Genomic DNA, 22,043 nt, shown 5'->3' with positions numbered 1-22,043 from the left:
GGAAAGTTTCTGGCGGGGGCGACCGTGACCGTGAACGACCATCGGAGGGAGTATAGACAGACACGAGCAAACAAGCTTTTCACCACTAAATTGTATGGAAAATGGACGAATGTTTTCATATTAGTGCAAAGCAAACGTATGTAAGACTGCCAATTTCAAAATGTCTTTCTAGATTTCACTCAAATTCAACAACATCCCGCTCATACTGATAACCGTGATCATTTTGGTCACAATAATCATGATATGAAATCTTCGTATTGTTTCATCTCCAACGCGCACGCCTGATTATTGTGCCCGCAATTAACAATAAGCATCATTGTTTTTTAAGTAGTAATTCCGAGCTCCCTTAAGTGCTCATTTCTCCCACTGTAAAAGTTGAATATTTTATCCAGCTCTCGTGTTGCATTCCAGATCGACTTAATGGCGCGGCCCGAGTTCTGTTCTTCTGCCAAGGTCTCTCCGTCGACGGGGAGGGGACGCGGCGCGGCGCGGCGCGAAGAGAGGTCCTAATAGGTCACGTAGACCTTGACGGAAAGAACAGACACAGACAAGTGTGGCGAGAGAAAGCAAAATATCCTCAGGACACAAAGACGCCATCAGAAGTAAAGAGCGCAGGTGGAGAGTGCTTTTGATTTCATCATCCAAGAGGAGAAAGGCCAGAACATCCGCTACGTACGCGACACGGTAATGAGGCCAACTTGAAGACAACTCTCCGTCCGCTTTACTGCGTGAGAGACTTTAATCAGTCGGGGGGGGCCGGAGGTTGTTAAGCCCCCGGACCCGTCCACAAAGCACCACACGAGTTGTCTGCGGGAAGGTTCAAGGTGGACTCAGAGAGGAGTGTGTGTTTTGGGGTTTGTGCGCGTGTTATTATTGTCTTTGTACGCTGGCGTGGCACAATATTTGATATCCCGCCTTTATTGTGGCTACATTTCTTCTCGGTCCCCACAAAGAACAAAAACGTAGCATTCTGGCTGCTCCACACACCACCGAATTCGAGTGCCCGCCACACGGGAAACGCGCGTTTGGGCATATTCGGGCACGGCTCGCTTTTTTATCCTCGTCCCGGCAAACGAGCGGAGATAATCCTCCCGGTCTGCTGTCACACTCTGATCAGTTGCAGCACGTTTTGAAAGTGTCCTGCCAAAGAATGTCCGAGCTAAGCCGCCGCCAAGGAGCTTTTGTTTCGGGGTCAGCTGTGTTTTTCTGTAGGACGGTCACAATCATTTCCATTCCCCAAAATCGCACACGTTAGGTTCATTGAAGATTGCAAATTGTCCATAGGTGTGAATGTGAGTATGAATGGCTGTTTGTCCACGGAGTGAGCCCCCGCTACTCGCGGCTGTGAGTGAAAATGATTAGTTCGGTACTTGGCGTAACATGCTTGAGAACCGCTCGTTTTGAATAAATACATCGGCTGCAGTGCTAACAATGTCCAAACCGGCTCACAAATGCATTTATAAATAAGCGTGAACAATTCGATGAAGAAAGCAAATCAACACGTTTTTCTTTGGCCTTGGGAGGTCTGCGCTCTACTGTCCTACTTTCCAAAAACGCGGCCGGAAGATGTGAAGCGCTCAGCGCTTTGAGTGTGATGAATAAATTGTTTCCTGGTTTCTTTTTATAGCGTGGATAAATATTCATCTTGGTGCAGTTGGGGGGGGGGGGGGGGGGGAAGCTATTGATGGGGATGATCAAATCACAATCAGGCCGGACCGCCGTGTTGTTTTTCATGTCAAGGGTGGGGGTCAAAAAGGTCATCCTGCGCCTGCAGGTGGTTGCGTTGTTCCTCCGGCTGATGAGATGCAATGTGATTGACAAATCTAATCCAACACACACACAGACGAGTGTCCAGCAAGTGGCAGGACAGTGTGGCACAAGCTTGTACACCGCGTCCCCTTTGTGTGTGAATCCTCAATAATAATTGTCACGGAGGGCCGAGAGTGGAGCTTTTTTTGTCGAAGGAATCGTGATGGGCTTTTTGTCTCGTGAAAAATGTCCATCCTTCTGTTTCTGTCTTCTTGTTTTCTTTTCCCGTCTCCAGCCTCCCCCCGCCTCACTCGGGGGGGGGAAGAGTTAAAGGCGTAATACTGAGAGCGCTCGAGCGTGGACCGCTCGTCCTGAATGCTAAGCAGCGTTGGAGAGGCACACTGCAGGCGAGGACTTCCGGGCAGGGGCGTCGTTCGCTCATTTGGGGGCCCAAAGCAAACCCGCTCGCGGGGCCGTCCGCATCTGTGTACTGCAAAGATTTTCAACATTCATGTATATCGAGATGGAAGCTGACGCAGACGGATCACAAGAAGTCGGCGACTGCACTTGACATTAAGGAGCAGCTGTGTTGCCTTTAAAGCTGTCTAAATCCGACCCGACTTGAGGCGACGGGTTATTTTCCACGACTTGTAATAAAAAGATTGAACGAAAGCCTCTTGTGTTCTGTTCTGTTCTACGTTCTGATTGGCCAGTCAGCATTTTGGGGCGGGTCTCGTCGAAAGGCGACTCGGACACAGTTTTAGCTGCATAGCGCAGACTTGAGTGTGAAAGTCGCTCTGGCATCGGAGCGTCACTCAGCAGGCCTCGTGGCATTGTGACAGCGCGCCGGCATAAACATTTCATGGAGCGGTAGGGGGACGCCGTCTGCGAGCTTTTAAATGTTTAAACGTTGCTATTTTCTTCCCGCCATGGCGGGACGTGAGCGTTTTCCTGCCGTGTCGCTGGTCCACTTCCTGTTGACCCGAACCGCAACAATCCACCAATTGATGTCCGTGTGATGTCAGCTTTGCATAAAAGCTGACAAAGTTCGCAATTCGCAAAGGGGATGACAACACAAAATGGATTTACATTTCATTTGTGTTGTGGGTTCGCAAAACACTTTGCAGGCAAACTATTTCTCCTGCTCGTGACAAAATGACTTTTTGCTTTCCATCTTCCGACAGAAATGTATTTTACGCAATTATTTTTCATATAGACTGACTTTTTCATTGACGGTTTTCTTTGATTGTATCGATTATCCAAAATCTCAAAAAATGTAATTAAAAAAGGAATACAACTGAGACATTGAAGACTAAATGTTAAATGACTGACGAATAAATTCAAAGTAGATAGACATCAAATAAACAAACATGATGCTGAGATAAGTGATTTAAAAATAATAATAATACATGAAATTATCAAATTAATTAATTTTTTTTTTTTTTTTAAAGACTGTAAATTTTAAGTCCAAATAAAAGAATACAATAGAAATATGTGAAAGTAAACATTAAATGAAATAAATTACATGTAATAAAATATGATTCAAATAAATGGATGAAATTAATTCTGAAATTAAATTGAACAAATAAATGAAATGTGAAATGGACTTTAAAAACAATAACATTTAAATGTAATTAAATACCATAAAATAACAGGAATTAAATTGACTAGAAATATTCAGAAAAGATGGTTTTAAAAATCAAATAAGATCTGAAACTATTTTTAAAAGGAAATAAAATATGAAATGAAATTAAATACAATATATTATAAATTGGAAATCAAATAAATTAAATATGAATTCAATACAAAATGATTATAATAGTAATACATGGAATAAAGTAAAATAAAAACATTGATGACTAAAATATTGAATTACATTTTAAAACAAAATGGAATAAAAAAAAAAAAAAAGTCACCAAATCAAACATTATATTTAATATATATAAATTCTCACCTGAGTCGGTTTGTTGTGGCAAAGAATAAGAATCTGTCCAAAAGCGAAAAAAGTAGATGTAAAGGAACGATATCGTCATAGTCTAGTACCTTATTGGCAGTTCCTCTGTGATTCCCATCCCTTGCATCCACGTGGATGATGGGGCGCGACCCAAGTTGGGGAACGAGCTCACGTCCATCTTTGCATCTTGGCGTCTTCATAAACCAGCAGCACTGACAGGCAATGTCATTTGTCATTTGACAGCCAGCCGCCGCCCACTCGCTCACACTTCTTTCTCACACTTCTCGGCCCCTCTCTCCGACAGATCGCTTTCCACACACGCGCACGATTGAAAATGGGAGAACGTCCAACTTGAAGTCAGAGCAAAACTCACGCGAGTAAACGACTTCCGTTAAGTGCGCAGGCACGTGCACAGATTAGACCCGTAGTGCTGCTCAAGCATTTGCCTTTCCGCTGGAGCCCATCTGCATTCGTCAATGTTTCAAAAAATAAAAATCTTTTTTTCTGTTTACTGACGTTTGTCATGTTTAATGAAGCGAGTGGGGCAGGGAGATCTGGACAGACGGACGGAAAGAGAATTCCAAAAAAAAAGACTATTACTGGTTTACGATTCAAATTCCTCATTATTTTGGTGCGAAAGCCTGAAGAAAAGAAAGCATGACCGCAAACATTTTGCACTACACTGTCAAGTAACGCTCACAATCAAGATAGAAACAAGCGTGGAATATTTTTTGACAGAATATATAGAATAATTACACAGCATCCTGGCTAAAAGAAAGAAGAAGCTTAGGACTTTACTGCTCAACTTTTTGAGAATCGACTTTTTTTTTGTTTAACTACTGAAATGCATTTGATTCTTATTTATGGGGACTGGACTTCTATATGTTGCAACTGAGTGTATGATATAAAACTCTGTACAGAATTTGAGACAGCAAAATTAGCCTTTGTTAAACGGCTAGCGTTAGCAATTAACATTATTGCACTCGCGATTACAATTTTAGGTGGGAAAAAAAATACTAACTACAATTCAGCTCACTCATACGCCATGTTATATGTACATAATACATTTAATAGTGTCTTTAAAAATCACAGATTCTCCGGCGACGTTTTTATTTTGTTTGTTTGTTTTTTGGCAATGCTTTTCCGCTGGTCCAACTGTGCGTCCGTCTGCAACCAATGTCCGTGTGGTAAACATGGACAACGCACAAAATGGTTCCGGGTGGGACCAATAGGCTTTTATTCATATTTTATATTGCAGAAATTTTTGCGTCAATGAATTATTTGTGGTCGACTAAGCTGAGATAGTCTATTTCACAGCCCTATTTTTTCAAATAACTTTGGCAATGGATGCCCTTTTGTTTTTTTTGTATGTTTTTTTTTTGGGGGGGGGGGGGGTTGTTTGCGCATGTATGTGCGTGTGCGTGTAACAGGGAACAAGCCAGCGCATGTCAAAACTTTTAATAGTCTGGGACAGCAATAAAAAGGGTAACAATGACAAAGGGGAGAAAGCAAAATCAAATGCAATATTAACTCAGCTATTGTTCATACACTTCATGCAAAATGAATGAAGGCACCATGAAGGCCTTCAGTTCCTACGCCACCAACACTCTGTGCAATGTCTCCCTCTCGTGGCCATGTACTAGTAGTACAACACGCATCTCATGTAATGTTCTGTTAAATAGTCGAAAAAAAGCTTTTTTTTTTTTTTTTTTGTACGATACCGTAAAATATACAAAATACTGACGTCAACATGCAATATACACTTAAGGGTCATCTTAGCTAGTGGTGTAAGACCCTTAATAAACAATGTACACAGATGTCAATGGGAATTTGTGCATTTAGTTTGTGTCATTATTTTATTATTTAAAAGTAAATGAATAGTGGGAATTTGTGGGCTTTGTTCATGTCATTATTCTATTTATGTTATAACAAATACAGGGAATTTATGGGCATTACTTGTGTTATTTCAAAATAAACATAATTGGAATTTGAGGGTTCTTTTTATTTATTTTAAGATAAACAAATAATGTGAATTTGTTGGATTTGTTAAGGTAATCATTTTTGTTGTTTTATAATTGATAAATAATAGGAATTTGGGGTTTTTATTAGTTATTATTTTAATAAATAAAAAATGTGAATTTTGCTCATTTATTTCATGTAATTATTTGTATTATTTTAAAAGGAACAAATAATGGGAATAAATCGGGTTTACTAAAGTAATTATTGATAATAATGAGAATTTTGGGGCTTCATTCATGTAATGACTTTGCTGTTTTAAAATAAAATAAATAATATTGGGGTGGTTTTATTAATGAATTTATGATATAATCTTAACATTTTAAAAAGGTTATTTTGCTCACTTTATTTAAATATTTCATTCATTGTATTGTTTATTTTTTTTTAAAGACAAACCTCTTTTACTCAAAAAGACAAACTTGAAATGTATTTTGAAAGATGAAGTTTGAATTTAGAAATGCGCAACTCCAATCTTTTCGGCTGAAGAGGCTGTCAGATTTATGCTGATTTATTATATTTGTTTGTCCAAACGCTGAAATCAGTACAAAGATCTTTCAGTGTTTGCAGACACCCGCCCATTTGTTCCTTAGTTCACGCGCAAACAAAAAGTGAAAGAGAGTAACTATAACACATTTACACACAACACATAGAGTTTGTTAAAACAGAGTATATGAATATGATAACGACAAAAATAAAGGTTCTGTGCATGGACAAAAAAAATAGATAAAACACAGCGGGAATCTTCATTAGTTTGCCAAAATAAGTCAGTCGACTTGTGAAGCTGGGGCCTTTAGTGTCACAGAAAAAGCAAATAATCAAACCCTCTTAATAAAAAAGAAGTTACTTCGACATGGCACAAATTGCCCTTGAGCCACAATTGTGTCTGGACTCCAGCAAGGATTATGACAAAAGTCTGCTTTATGTTTTGGTCTTTCAGAAAATACCAGCGTGGGGCGAAACGGTCCAGTGTGTTGCTCAATAAATGTGGACTTTTGGATTGCTTTGACATCATGACACAAATCAGATCATGAAGGACTGAGTGGGTTTGTAGGTCTTGATCTGCGGAGAGCACACGGAGAAACAATCAGCAGGAAACCTTTGCTTATCGGCGACACGGACCAACGGGACTCACGTTGTGGATGGGCGGAGGAGGAGGAGGAGGAGGAGGAGGAGGGTTGTACGACTTGGTGCTGCAAAGCAAAGGGAACTTGAAGTTCTTTAAGTGTTCACAAAAAATCTATCGAGATATATTTTGGGCAAAATAAAACACTAGAAACTCACCTTTTTGTTTTCTTCTCTTCTGGTTGGAGGGAGAAAAAAACGGGAGATGGTCATCACGATCGTAGAAGATATTACGATAGTCGGCATATTCACTGCTCACAATAGCGATGATGTTTTCGGACCCCCTGAAATGTTTTTGTTATATTCAAATCATTTAAGTTCATTTTTTCCTCATTAATGTACGCACAGCACCCCATATTGACAGAATGTTTTTTTTGGGCAGATCTATTAAAAAAGAAAAACTGAAATATCCTATCACAGTCATATATTGAACGCGGGTGCTGTCCATTTCTTCTGCTCATCCTTGAGATGTTTCTCCACCTTCATTGGAGCCCAGCTGTGTTTGATTATAGCGATTGGACTTGATTAGGAAAGCCACACCCCTTTCTCTATAAGACCTTACAGCTCACGGTGCACGTCAGAGCAAATGAGAACCATGAGGTCAAAGGAACTGCCTGAAGAGCTCAGAGACAGAATTGTGACAAGGCACAGATGGGCCTGAATACTTTTATGGCTGTGTGATATTTCAGTTTTTCTTTTTTAATAAATCAGCAAAAATGTCAACAATTGTGTTTTTTTCTGTCAATATGGGGTGCTGTGTGTACATTGGGGGGGGGGGGGGGTGAACTTAAAGGATTTTAGCAAATGGCTGCAATATTAAAAAAAGAGTGAAACATTTAAGGGGGGCTGAACACTTTGCGTACCCACTGTATGTAACGCAGACCAAGACAAATCATTTCACGTTTTTCACCCAATCCATTTGTTTCTTCAATCTCTTTGCGAGGGCGAGCAACGTGAAAATGGAAAAATGGAATTGCACAACTGCGCACACCCTCTTGTAACTGAGATGTGACCTGCCGCCATTTAAAGTGCCTCTGATTGGTTAATTCTGAACACAGCCACATCCCAATTATACGAGGATGTGCACTGTTGTTAACATTAATGGCGGAAAAGTTTTGAAAGGATTTATCTTGGTCTCATTTTTTTGTACATCCCAAAAAAAAAACTGGGATTCTAACTGGGTGGGGTGCGAAGAATTTTCATATCCACTGTTTAGTCCTATGTACAAAGTCTTTTTACATTTTAGGTTACTCCTGTTGATCCTTGCTTCCTGATACTGAAATATATCTGATTTCGCGTCCCAGGTTTCCATCTGGAACGTGTTGCCGGTAGATGGTCGGCTTGGTGCACGTTTCGCTTCTCGTGCTTCGTTTCTAAGGCGCAAAATGGAGCCGGGGTAAGCGGTTACTCACTCTCGCGGCATCCTCGACGGCGGCAGACGCACACACAGATGCAGCAGAGGAGCGTGACGATCACAAAACCCGAAGCGCCGGCGATCAAAATGGTGATGTCCACCGGATCTGCAAAAACAAAAACAAAAACAAAAACAAAACTCTCTTTTGTGACTAGACGTGTATAGCACATCTGAGTTGGGGTGTGAGGGGCTTACAGTCAATAACTTTTAGTTGTTGCGCCACGCAGCTCTTGGGCGCCCCCACACTGTTGGAGGACTCGCAGCGATACATCCCAGAGTCCACTTTGGATACGCTTGTAAACTTCTGCTCCGGGTCAGAGAGAGGAAGAGCAACAGCTGCATTCAAACGTCTTCCTTCACGCATCCCCACGAGGGCACAAATGTGCGCACTGTGCTCCACGCGCCATGTGTCGCACAGCGGGCGCTCACTCACCAGCGTGCCTCTGCGCGCGTCCATGCTGTACGCCGCGTCGGACGAGACCTTCAGGGCCCTGTTGTCTTTGTACCAGCTGTACGTCGCCGGGGGCACGCTCTGCTTGTCTTTGCACAGGAGCTCCAGGTCGGAGCCCGCAAACACCGAGGAGGGCACCTCGCAGGACGGGATGTGGGGGGGCACTGAGGACACGTGCGCGACAGCAGCGTTTAAAGAAGAAATGCTGCCATGTACGTATTAGTAACAGCAGTTCAAATGTCATAGTGACTTTTTCCAAAAAAACACAATTCCGCTCAGAAGGGCTAACGTTCAAAACAAACGTTGCAATCAAAGCAGAAAATATAGAGAGAGAGAGACATTTCTATTGAAAATACTGTCTATTTGAAACATTAATTCAAACAAAATAATTCAAATAAAAGATATACTTATGTATAATATGGGGGAAATCACATGCAAATATGAAATGTAACATATCAATTGTGTCTAAACATTAAGTTTCACTTTATTTCACGTATTATCAAAAGATTGATTTCAATATGACTGTATTTTGTAAAAAGGAAATAAGAGCTGCGGAACTATAAATTATTATGATTAAAGTAATGATACACAATAAAGTGTATAGTAGTTATCGTCTCATCATGAATTTAATTATCATATCAAATAAATAAAAGCTTGACTAAATTCCACCTTTACAAACAACAACAGCAGTATAACATAATAAGATGGATTATGAAGTATAACCACAATCTGTTGATAAATTAATCCTCTCAGCTTTTGCATTGTACTGTGCGCGTGTACCTAATATTGTGGATGACAGACGCATACCGTGCACATCGAGGGTCACCGTGGCCTCTCCGAAGTTGACGTGGTCGTCGCTGGCGGTCACCTCACAGCGATACTCGCCGGAGTCTTTCTGTGTGACAGAGTGGATGGTCAGAGCGGCTCCCTCCATCTTGGCCCGGCCTGCGTACGAGCCTGCGGTGGCCGGGAAACGGAGAACGAATGAAAGGCTGCTGCGGCTGTTTCTGATGCCACACACACAAAAGAAAGAAAGAAAACAGGATGGAGGTCGCCACCCACCGATGAATTTGTTATTAAAGTAGACAAAGGTCACAGCTTTTTCTTTTTTCTTCCACTCGATTCGAGGGTTCTGGTCCTTCTCGGTGCGGAAGTCGCAGGACAGGACGGCATCTGGGAGGACAGGACACATTCGAGTACACTCGCGATTGCGATGCACGATACCTCATGGCTCACCTTTTCATGAATAGGCGCAGTAACAGTGGTGCCTTGACTTATGATGTATAAGCGTAATTTGTTCCGGAACCACTGTCGTTAACTTAAGAATGAAAATTAGTACATTCATGCATTGTGCCTTTAAAGGGCGTCCGTCCCGTCCTGTCGTGTTGAAAGCAATTATCACCATCCAACTATTTTATACGTGACACTGTACAGACGCTGGCACAAACATCTAATTATCTGAATGCGGGAAGTTGCAGCAAGAAGAAAAGTAAAAAAAAAAATAATAAAATAGTTGGAGTTGAAGCACTCTCACCTGTGTGTTCATGGACCTCCACTTTGGTTTTAGACGAGCTCACGGTCACTGACATGCTGACAGGACCTGCAAGGAGCAAAAAATGAACGAGCGACTTTACATCGCAGAGCCAAAAGAAGACGGAGAAGAAGGAGGACATCTGACCACAGGGCTGCTAGCTAACCATTTTCTCAGACAAGCGAATAGATTGCACCGCAAGGTGGCATTTTGACGTCATATTTGGGAAAATATGTCATGTTTGAGAGACACGACGCGTGACTAGCGAGCCAATCACAAGCTCCGGCTTTAGGGGGAGCAAGGGGGGGAGAAATCTTTTTTTCCAACGGAACTACAATTGTAACCATAGAAATTCCCCAAAGCTACTGTCATTTATTGCGCATTTTTTCTCCCAGTAATGTAATGGAGTACACTTACATTTATCTTGCTATTAAATTGCGACATATAATGAGTTACTCCCTGACGCTGACATTCACACACAATTTGCGAAGGATTTGCCAATTGTAGTTCAAGACCGAACGCTTATCATCTCACTGTACCATGTGTGTGCGTGTGTGCGGTGTCTGGTGGTACCGGGAGCGCTGCTATGTTTTGGAATGTAAAAGTGATGGACGACTTTCAGATGGGGGCGGATTCACCCCGAGACTGGTAACCTCCTCCTCGCACAGCGAAAGACGGAGCAGAATGAAGCAAAAGCGTCGACCGAAACTCTTTGACCGAATTGTATTATATCCTCCTTCTCCTTTACGGGACTTTTTGAGTAAACAAGAGCAAGATCGTGAGAAGCAATCATGTCGCGGTGTCCCGAGCCAACTTCAAAAGCGAGTTTGGGCCTGCTAAAGCGGACCGCGAAGGCCTCGCACATCTCCGATTCAAACGGGATCAGATCTGGCCCCCGCTTCGATGTAAACGCAACCTGCGGGCCGGAAACGCACCCTGCCTCTCAAGACCCTTCGCACCATCACAATATCGCAATAAGACATTCATGCAAGAAAAGAACCACCAAAAAAAAACATTTGTCACCGCGTGGTCTTTAAGTTAACACAGCGCTGTTATACAAGGAAGGAAAAAAATGCTGAACTGCTATAAGAAGCCCGGAAACATTTGTTTATAATTCATAGTCAAAACTCATAAATATCACAATTTTAGCCTGGAGTTTACTTATCTTCTAAATGAACGTCACAAACATGGCTATTCTAAACTCAATTTCAAAGTTAACCTCACAAACGCACTGTGGACACTGCATGCTGTGTGGCATGTGCACGTTTTTGTATGTGCACCCCGAAGGCAACATTTTGCACGTTCATATTAAACGAACAGAGAACAACATGCGAATAGGTTGAAAGTTGTTTGTTGTTGTTTTTTTGAAAACACTCACAGTGTATGCAGAGTAGAAGTAGAAGGGAGAACATCATCATCGTCATTGTCGTCGTCTTCTCGTCCGCCACCACGTGTGGGTCCAGTCGGACGTGCTCTTGCGTGTGCTTTTTGTGTGTGTGTGTGTGTGTGTGTGTGTGTGTGTGTGTGTGTGCGGACCTTCTTGAGTTTCATGCAGAGGAAAAAAAAAAAAAAAAGGGCGCGAGCGCGTGTTGGGGAGCAAATGCCAACACGTGACCGTGACGACACTTTGTTTTGCTTCATCATCATCATCATCATCATCATCATCATCATCATCATCATCACAACATTTTACCCAATTAAAGACACTGTTTAAATAACTGTTCCATTATTACACAATGTTTATTATTATTATTATTAGTAGTAGTAATATTAGTAGTGGCTGTATGTTGCTGTTGTTGTTGTATATTACACAAAACAATTTGGGGGGAGACAATATGTTAACGTTAAAATCATAATTTTATGATTAGTATGAATATGATATTATTATTATAAAATGTTATATCCAAACATTATGATTATTATTATTACATTTTGCAATAGTTTATCCTCCTAAAACCTTATTAAAAATGTTTTACAGTAAATAAAATGTGTCTTAATAGATGTTCAATAGTTGAACACAAGAATGACAATAAGAGACTAACATTTTGTAAATATAAACAAATATGTCAGTTTGTATTTTATGAAAATCAAAACAAAAATTTTTATTCACAGTATCAAGAAGAGAATGCAGTAAGTATAGAGGTAAAAATGGGTAATTTTACAATAAAAAACTCATCATTTTACGACAAGAAAGTCGTATTATTACAAGAATAAAGCGGCGGCGTTAAAAGAAAGGGATCATTATTATATGACAGAAAAGTCCTCATTTTACAGGAAAAGGGAAATAAAAACAAAAAATAAAGTTGTAATAGTTCAAATAAATTGTCATGGTACTTCAATGTCCTCATTAATTCAGAAATCATACTCATATAAGAATAAAGTCACTGTGTGCAGAATCATTTTTTATTCATCACCAACCACGGTGCTTTAGGTTAATCCAGAATGTTAATAAACGTTAAACAAGAATGTTTCAGAAAGTAAAAGTGGGGTTTAGGCTTTCTTAGGAGATCTATCAATATGTGGGCAATTATTGGGCATAAATGATATGGTCCAAATAATTCCTATCGACTGAACGACATTATTGGGCCTCTCGGTGTCATCGCGGTGATTTTGCTGCAGCAGAAGAAGCAGAGAAGAAGAAGCAGCTGCAGCCGGCGCTGCAACCGTGTCCTTGCGTGTTGGGTTTCCCTCCCGCACGGGCCACACAAGTGCCCATTGTCGCCCGGGCCACATGCTTACATTTGTGGCCATATGCGCGCAAGCGCACACACGCACACACGAAGACAGGGGATACAAACACACCAAATCTTCGCCACCACACCTGTTGACTCTGTCAGCTGTCGTCCTGTGAAACACACGCACACGCACACAAGCACACGCTTATAACATGACACTTTGCACAGGCGTGTTGTCCACCCTCACATCATAAATCCAGCACATTAGGTACAGCTGCAATACAAGAGCGGAGAGGTGTTGCTAATATTTCGGTCGCCTTATTTAGCTTCGTGAGAAGGAGGGGAAAAAGCAAAAGTACAAGAACAAATACACTGTATGAAACCGTGCTGAGGGGTCAGGGCGAGCGCTGACCTCCATGCACTAGCGAAACTCCGCGCAAGACTGACAGATGGCTATACGGTTCATTGAGAGAGCTCAACTCCTCTCAGCTAATCAGTACGCCGATATGCGCTACGGTGTATCATTTTTATGATAGCATACAGGAAGATAATAACCCCACAATTTACCGACGTAACGAGAACAATAACATTTTGAATGATTTTTGTTGTAGAAATGACTTATTAAGTATTTAATGAAACTATATCATGTTTGAGTACTGAAATAAATGGACTTTTCTACCATGTTCTAATTTATTGAGATGTACCTGCATTGTTCGTTCATCACCAATGAGCAATTAAATCAGTGATTTTTTTTGAAGCAGTAAATCATTTTACGTCGTTAGCCGGCATCTGTGAGGTTGCGTATGTGATTGTGTGTGTTTGAGGCCTGCGAAGCCCACCAGGCTTACAAACCAACATCGTTTGTGTATTTGGCTTGGCAGGCCAGTAGATGAAAGTCTGAATATTACCAAAAATTGTTCTGAGCGACAAGAGTAAGATGGCAATTTGAAAAAATAAAGAAAGATAAAGACAAAAAAAATATGATTCGAAGAATAAAGTTATACTGTATACTCCAAAAAAAGTAAGTTTAAAGTCCAGGAATAGTTACAATATGTACCCATGCTAAACATTCATACGATACATTCCTGAAGATACAAACAAACAAAAAAAAAAAGCTCCACACTTCAATTCCTAGTTTTATTTAACTGTTCTTTTAACACAATTAAAAATATACATACAACTTTTTCTTTAACCCGGCTCAAATAATTTTCCTACATGTATATTTGCCTTACATTGTGCAAAAAAAATAAAATCAATTGAATTATTAACATTATTTTCTCATCTGGTCCCTCATCTTTGGATTGTCCCTCATTAACATTTCACTGAGCAGAATACAGCAATGACAGTGGAACCTCAATTTAACAGAACACGATTTAACAGACTGCTGATTTAACAGACAGAAAATAGTTTCCAGTCGGAACACAAAATCACCCCTTACATGCACCAGTGAGGTAAGTTTGGATCAACTTTAAAACCCTTCAAATATTTTAAAGCTTTTTGATATTTATTTACAATAGTGCGGATAAGCGGTACAGAAAATGGATGGATGGAATTTTTTACTGTAATGGGTGTTTTCAGCCCATGATAAAAAGTACAAAGCAATCATTTTATACTGTACTTATATTGGCGTTTTTAGGCCACAAAAAAAAAAAAACGTTTCGATTTAATGGACAATCTGATTTAATGGGCGACACCTCCCCCATATTAGTCCGTTGAATCGAAACTCCACTAACAAAAACAATCCTAAAAGTTTTGGATCAGTGGAGCACAAGAAACATGAATAATGAGGGATTAATGGGGGGGAATATTGGTTAAAACATTCTGTACATACATGGTAAAAATTATCTGTGAGAAGGAAAAAAATCAAAATAATAATCATCTGCAGTGTCTGGTCCCATCTTGCGCCTCAAATTGATATACAGGAAAGCAAAAACAAATCAGAGATGGAAGGCGCGACTTCCTGCGTGTCAATCATTTGGCGGCCCCGCAAAACTAAAACTTCAAACTGAAAACACAGACGGCCCACTTGTAAATGCGCTGGGGGTATGCCGGTCCAGGAAATGACCAAAAGCAGGTCTAGCCAGTCTCCCCTCGGAGTTACGCCAAATGCAGCGCTGGATTTGCGCATGGATTGCTTTGCTTTGGGTTATATTAACACTCCATTATGAATGAAGTGCTTTTCCGGGGGAACAAAGTCACAGGTCAGCGTGAGGCCGCGGGCGTGTGCCGGCGAAGAGCATGCCGTGAGTGTGAGACAAATGACTGACACCTCATGAGGCACACCTACTGTCTCTGACAGGCTGGCTTTCCTCGGGCAAAAAGAAACTAACTAAAGGCACAAGATGGGGCCGGAGACGGCTGATTTTTTTTCATATTCATCATGCACTACTGTTTTAACAAATATATAATTTGCAAGCTCCCCTTTTAATCATATCATATTGAATGGTACTCCTGGTGGGAGCTCCGCCTCCATGTTGCTCCTGTAGTCTCCTGGGCCCGCAAAAGAAAAGTCGGGCAAGAGGCAATCCTGAGCCTTTCAGTCATCTCGCCGTGCACGCCGCACTGCGGGGCGAGCCACTAGGACACGCAGCACGTCGACGACTTGGGCCGCTCGAGGATGGACTCCCTGCGCAGGTCGTTGGGGACGCCGCCCTCGGGGCCCCACACGTTGAGCTCACCGTAGACGCCCATGTCGATCATCTCCTCCTGCCAGGGGATAGGGATGTTGCCTGAGGAGAACTCGTCGAAAAAGCTCCTGTCCGGGTCCTCCAGCGTGACGCCCTTGACCGAGGAGAAGGCACCCACGTCGTCCAGGCTTTTGGCGTACACCACTCTGGGGTCGGGCACGAACGGGGGCGGCAGGATGCCTGCAGAGGTGTTTTTATTTGTTTGATTATCTATTTATTTGTTTATACTCTGTCTCAGTTCCCTCGATGGGGAATTTCTACACATGACGATGTGTGCAAGCAAACTCTAACTCCGTGTCTTCGATATATTGTTGAAATCAAAATATATCAGTGATGCGCCGAGAGGGAAATTCTCGACTGAAACCGAAAATGAGACCATTAGACGCTTTTTTTTAAATGTTTGTGCTGGTTAGGTAACCAAAATATTAGATTCAGGGAAATAAAATCTCGTATGGGATTGGACCTGCATTCAGCTTCCTCCAGTTGATGTCGCTGAAAAAGGGGTGGGCTCTGATGTCGTCGCAGCAGCCGTTCTTAAAGCCCATCCTCTTCTCGACCTCTTTAGCCAGCAGCCCGTTACACAGGGACTTGGCATTCTCGCTGAAGTTGTCCGTGTAGATCACCTCCCGGGTCAGCATTCGCTCTTTCATCTCCTCACGCTCAAGCTGAACAAAATTCCAACGAAAGATTTTCACGCAAGTCTCACGTGGTACGACGTGGCTTGAAAACAGAGCAGCAAACCTTCTCTCCTCTGTTCCTGAAGGGGTTCTTGGCGGCGAGGAACTCGAACAACGTCACGCCCAGGGTGAAGTAGTCTACAGAAGTGTCGTACTTTTCCCCTTTCAGCATCTCCGGAGCCATGTAGCCTGCAAGACAAAGTGGAACAATGGCCACAAATGTCCTCAGATAGTTTATTTAGTCAACAGCGCAGATAGCCAGGCTTCAAAGTTGAAATGAGAATGGACAGATGGGGAAGAAAAGATGAGGTATCTATTTGCGGTATGTAGTCAAAGTAAATGTAATGTTGTTCATGAGAGGAAAAGGATGAGGCATTCATTTGAGGTGTGCAAAAAAGATAGGAGGTGAGGTCCTTCTTTTTCCAAGTAGACATTTACTACAACTGATACCACATGCTGTTTCAGTCATAGTAAAGGTAAATGTGTTTTAAGATATGATGTCAGGAGCTACCTGGTGTTCCGGCGTAGCCTTTGGTCAGCGTTTTGCCTTGTTTCAATTCCACAGCGAGACCCAGGTCAGATATGCGGACATTCCCTACCCGCAGAGACAGCTGTCAATGCAAGTTGAAAGTGAAAACGAGAGGCATTACCCGTTGTGCCGATTTTCGGGCATTACCGTCATTATCGAGGAGCACGTTCTCAGGTTTGAGATCTCTGTAGATGATTCTCTTCTGGTGCAGATGCTCCATGCCTTGAATGATCTGAGCTATATAAAAACAGGCTCTGGGTTCGTCAAAGCCCGGCTTGTTCTCATCCACTAGATAGATGTGGTACCTTCAAGGAAGACAGACAGCACGCACCTATTATAGACGCATATCCCAATATTCGATATTCGAAAAAAAAACATTTAGACTTTTACCAGTCAGCCACAACCACACATTTCTCGTTCACGTGGAGAAATTGTGTGACCGAGTTTAATGATTTGATGAAAAATATCAGCCAAATCTGTCTTCTTTTAATGTCTCCCAGCATTTTGAGACCGACGAGTGTGTCACATCAATACTATTAGCACATATACTGTCGAGCAGTAATTACTTTGCATTAAAGCCAGCGGGAGGCAGTAACAGTTTCCAGTTTGTAATTTATAATTAAGGCAGAGCTGGACGTGCCTAAATGAGTTCATCTTAAAATCCAAATGGCTTTTAAACCTCGTGATGAGTAAAGGATCATTTTTTCCTCGGACTTTGAGCAGTGTTGATTTAACTGTAGGAATTCTGCCTCGCAACAAGTAACGATTCAAAGATAATGAATCAACGGATAACCGACTCCATGCACGGAGCACTTCCGTGCTTGGGGTACGGAGGCGTACTGGGTAAACTCGTAGCGATCACAATGATATGCTTACTGTGGGCCTCTATACAGTAAAATAGCTTTCACATTTAAAACATTGTGTGTATGTGTGTGCGTTTTTGTGTGCATGTGCTGTGCATGCTTATATCTCAGTCATTATGAGTAGTACAGTATTGCCTTTGTAAAGACAAGCTTCCGAGTGGATCATGTTCATGTAGATTGGGAACAGATTAGAGTCAAATATGAAGTTTGGCCAGGAAAAGCTAAAATGTTGGTAGGATACCAAAAGCAACGTTTTTATGAGGCCAGTGGAGTCGTTTGTGCTTTTATATGCAATAATCTTTCAGGATATGAAATTACTTGAGATCTCCCCCATTCATGATGGTCATGACCAGACACAGCTCCTCCTTTGTCTGGAAGGCGTACGCTAGGGACACAATGAAGCGACTGTGGACCTTCTCCAGAATCCTCTTCTCCACCATCGCCCCCTAGGAGAGGAGGAAGAAGGAGCTGGTTGAAAGTACTGTCCGCCCATGTTGAGTTGAAAGCACTTTGTCATTAATGGCCTCAGACGAGTCAAGGGCAAGATATAACTGTGCCAAGCAGTTCCATTCAGAGGAGCTTTTCGGTAAATCCTCCAATAAGCTCTCTATCCCTTGTCTTAGGGTTTAATATTGCAGCCTATGGGAGGGACAAAGATGATTAGCAGCAGCAATGAAAGCTGCAATGTTTTTTCAGCGGAAGATAGAAAGTTTCAATCGGCGCAATGAATGAATGCCTGACGCTCGGTAGCCTCATAACAGATGGCTACAATAATGGTTGTGGTTGTAGTCTGCATTGCCCTCGGACTGCACCGCAAAGGCCACTGAAAAACGTCGGCTGTGCAGACGCCGTCTCTGCCGTTGGCTGAGGTATTCATTGAACACTGACTCACTGTGTCACTGATGGTGGGCACTCGCCCGACTTCAGTGCAGGCAGTTTGGGTTCAGTTCCCACTCAGTGAATGTGGGAAATGTTGCGTCTCTAGATATGCCCCTTAATTGACGAGCTAACAGTCTAAGGGGTTGACAACCTTCCGCTGGAAGTCAGGTGCAATAGGCTCCAGCTTCCTAAACGAAACTGAGATGGCAACTCTACAGATGCCAGGTCTGCTTTATCGGACAGTTTCAGCAATCAATGAACGGTTTTGGTTTGCAATGGTGTAGACGTGCGATGCAAACTGCACTGTAAACGTCAGCTTTACAAATGCTATGTCTGCAGAGAAGTATTGAAGAATGTGTATTATCATGAGAAGACATGGCATCTGTAAAGCTGAAATTAGAACTACAACTAAAGCGATAGGATCAATCACAAAATGAGCACTGTTACCGTTGTAAACATTACATTTTTTGCTACAGGTGATTGAAGACAGCAAAACATCTCACCTCATAGCCTTTCCGTTTCTTCAGCCTCTTCTTGTTCAATTTCTTACAGGCGTAAAGTTTCCCTGTGGCTTTCATCTGACACGCAGAGACCTCGCCGAAGCCGCCTTTGCCGAGCACGCGGAAGTCCAGGAACCAGTCTGCGTCCATGGGCTGCATCTCCAACCACTTCCACTGGAGGAACCTCTTCAAGTACATGCTCTCCAGGAAGAACACGTAAGGCGCCTCTCGTAAGTAGTCCAGAGTAGCGGCCAAAGCGGCTGCAAACAAGTCGTCGCCTACAGCCTCCTGGCCCTCCTTCACCTTGGCTATGATGTCCTCAGAGAGGAACGGGCAGAAATGTTTGGCCGTGGCATCTATATAGCGCTGGACAATCTTCCTGGCCTTCTTGGCTCGGTCCGAATCTTCCGCCAGGTCATAGTCCTCTATGTCCCGCCAGAGTCGACATGCACCTTGGTACTCTTGGTTGGTGTCCAGGAACTCCCGAAAGAGGCGTTTCCCAATGGGCTGCTCTACGCAGACGCCATCAAAGGCCAAATCCAGCGTGTCTCTCAGACCCTCACACACGGTGATGTGAGGCAGCTTGAGGCGGGAGTGGTACTTCTTGTCTCGTGCCGCCGCCGGGTTGGAGCCATCGATGCTGCCGCGGGCGTTGATATAAGCGGAATTTGCCACCACGGTGGTCAGCCCCCCGATATCCATGCTTGACTTTTAGGCCACGCAACGGGGGTACATGGCAAGGCGTCTGGGTAGCAAGGGTAAGGAGACCAGGGAGAGAAATGATGCTCGTATCTGAACCAGCGCTTTGGGCAGACCCGACAACTGCGCGCGCACACCACCACCACACACACACACACACACACACACCTGAGTCAACACCTTTCAGTAATCCCCTAACACCCCGATGCCCCAGACAATGAGTGCGAGCAAATACTGGAACAGAACAACACTGGCTGCAGGGGACGCTTTCACACGAGATTTTTAGAAGGTGTTAAATTGCACCCGTCCTAATTTTGATCTTAGACAAGACCAACGCAGGACATTGTAAACTAGTGGATCAAAATGTAAGGTGCGATTTAAACGTTTGGACAGAGCATTTGCTCGGCCCCCCAAGAGCATGGCTTTGCGACCAGAGCGTCTAGGTTCTAAGATTCAAATAGTCCAAAAATATAGCTAAATCACTCTATTGTTGGATGGAGTTTGCATCACAATCATGTACTGGGAGGCACTGATTCTCAACTGGTGGTTCGTGACCCAAAAGTGGGTCACTGAGTCATTTTGGATGGGTCACAGACAGGTAGTAAAAACTAAAGGGGGCCCTCAGTTTGTGACAGTGCTGACATGACATTGCAAGGTCAGGAAGGTTTGCTCAGTTAACTGTATTTAGTGGAATGTTTTGGATTTATGGCGTACAAATGTTTTTCATTCAACTTTATTGTACAAACCCAATTCCAATGAAGTCGGGACGTTGTGTTAAATAAAAACAGAATACAATGATTTGCAAATCATGTTCAAACTTAAGTTTTTTTTTAGCAAATAATCATTAACTTAGAATTTTATGGCTGCAACAGGTTCCAAAAAAGCTCGGACAGGTGGCAAAAAAGACTGACAAAGTTGAGGTATGTTCATCAAACACTTGTTTGGAACATCCCACAGGTGAACAGGCTAATTGGGAACTGGTGGGTGCCATGACTGGGTGTAAAAGGAGCTTCCCTGAATTGCTCAGTCATTCACAAGCAAAGATGGGGCGAGGTTCACCTCTTTGTGAACAAGTGTGTGAGAAAATAGTTGAACAATGTTCCTCAACGTACAATTGCAAGGAGTTTGAACATTAAATATCTTGTCTTTGTAGTGTATTCAATTAAATATAGGTCAAACATGATTTGCAAATCATTGCATTCTGTTTTTATTTATGTTTAACACAACGTCCCAACTTCATTGGAATTGGGGTTGTATAATAACCCACATTGTTATAACTGTTACGGTTGCTTTGGTCAGCATCATTTGTTTCCTAAAAAGAAGACAAACTATTCATGTTGCTCTTTCATAAAAAGACTAGTCCAAAGATATTTGTTCCACATACAGTTGTCATATGCTCATCACCAGTTTCTTATTAGGAAAATGTAAGCATGTGTGGTTGAAATGTTTTCTCAGACAAGAATAGTCTGAGAGAACATTATTTTGTTCTTAACATCTATTAAGTTAAGCTCAAATGTCCTTTTCTGAACCTAATCCTCCCATCTTCAATGATAAATGCATCTGAAATAGGCATCTTGAAATAAAGCGTAACTTTCAAGGCACTGTTCAGAACCGGAAATTCATGACAATGAAACAGGCCTAACACAAACCTGAAACCGACATGCTATATACCATCTTGGTCAGCAAATTCAGACCATACAAAAGGCTAAAATGTCAATTCATTATAAAGATTAAGTGGACCAACCTGAGAGCCTTGTGGAACTCCACAAATTTAATCTCACGCTCGACATTCAGGCAATTTTGTTGATTGACGATGTGGAAAATCAAAAATCAAAATCTTTTATGGAATGTGATACTTTTTCTCATAATGTTCTGGAGTTTGCATGTTCTTTCCGTGCCTGTGTGGGTTTTCTCCGGGTACTCCAGTTTCCTCCCACATTCCAAAAACATGCATGGTAGATTAATTGAAGACTAAATTGCCCATAGGTGTAAATGTAAGTGTGACTGAATGATTGTCAATACGTGCCCTGCGATTGGCTAGCGACCAGTTCAGGGTGTACTCCGCCTCTCACCCACAGTTTGCTGAGATAGTCACCAGCACGCCGGCGACCTTAGTGAGGATAAGCGGTACGGAAAATGGATGGATGGATGGATGTTCTGTTAATGGATCAGAATGCTGCCAATAGGTGATACATTGCTCTTTAGAAGGCAAACTCGAGTCGATCAATAGCGCCGCTGTCGATTGCAGCCAAGATGCTGCCAAGTCAACAGTAAAAGGCACACAAATAATTCACTAG

General features: G+C 42.4%; 2 protein-coding genes across 5 annotated transcripts; both read right to left on the bottom strand.

Annotated features, from left to right (window-relative positions):
- Positions 1–5,145: 5,145 nt before the first annotated feature.
- jam2b (junctional adhesion molecule 2b) lies at positions 5,146–11,770 on the bottom strand. 4 transcript variants are annotated; one of them, XR_009791213.1, is made up of 10 exons: positions 11,616–11,770; positions 10,241–10,306; positions 9,769–9,879; positions 9,487–9,663; positions 8,689–8,870; positions 8,451–8,559; positions 8,254–8,361; positions 7,001–7,125; positions 6,852–6,909; positions 5,146–6,778 (listed from the first exon to the last, which is right to left on the bottom strand). XR_009791213.1 is itself a non-coding variant. In XM_061793186.1 (10 exons), the coding sequence occupies exons 1-10, from the start codon at positions 11,659–11,661 to the stop codon at positions 6,740–6,742; spliced, it is 915 nt and encodes a 304-aa protein (XP_061649170.1). In that variant the 5' UTR covers positions 11,662–11,770; the 3' UTR covers positions 5,146–6,739. The 4 variants fall into 4 exon arrangements, 3 of the variants coding, with proteins under 3 accessions (XP_061649170.1, XP_061649171.1, XP_061649172.1); XM_061793186.1 differs by having other exon boundaries at positions 7,001–7,019; XM_061793187.1 differs by having other exon boundaries at positions 7,001–7,016.
- Positions 11,771–14,035: 2,265 nt separating this feature from the next.
- LOC133486723 (rhodopsin kinase GRK1-like) lies at positions 14,036–19,936 on the bottom strand. The gene is made up of 7 exons (XM_061792304.1): positions 19,051–19,936; positions 17,987–18,114; positions 16,953–17,110; positions 16,788–16,871; positions 16,341–16,465; positions 16,063–16,264; positions 14,036–15,779 (listed from the first exon to the last, which is right to left on the bottom strand). The coding sequence occupies exons 1-7, from the start codon at positions 19,747–19,749 to the stop codon at positions 15,490–15,492; spliced, it is 1,686 nt and encodes a 561-aa protein (XP_061648288.1). The 5' UTR covers positions 19,750–19,936; the 3' UTR covers positions 14,036–15,489.
- Positions 19,937–22,043: the final 2,107 nt, after the last annotated feature.

Source organism: Phyllopteryx taeniolatus, chromosome 12, assembly GCF_024500385.1.
Source record: "Phyllopteryx taeniolatus isolate TA_2022b chromosome 12, UOR_Ptae_1.2, whole genome shotgun sequence".
Taxonomy (NCBI): domain Eukaryota; kingdom Metazoa; phylum Chordata; class Actinopteri; order Syngnathiformes; family Syngnathidae; genus Phyllopteryx; species Phyllopteryx taeniolatus.
This window is presented reverse-complemented; position numbering and strand designations above follow the sequence as displayed.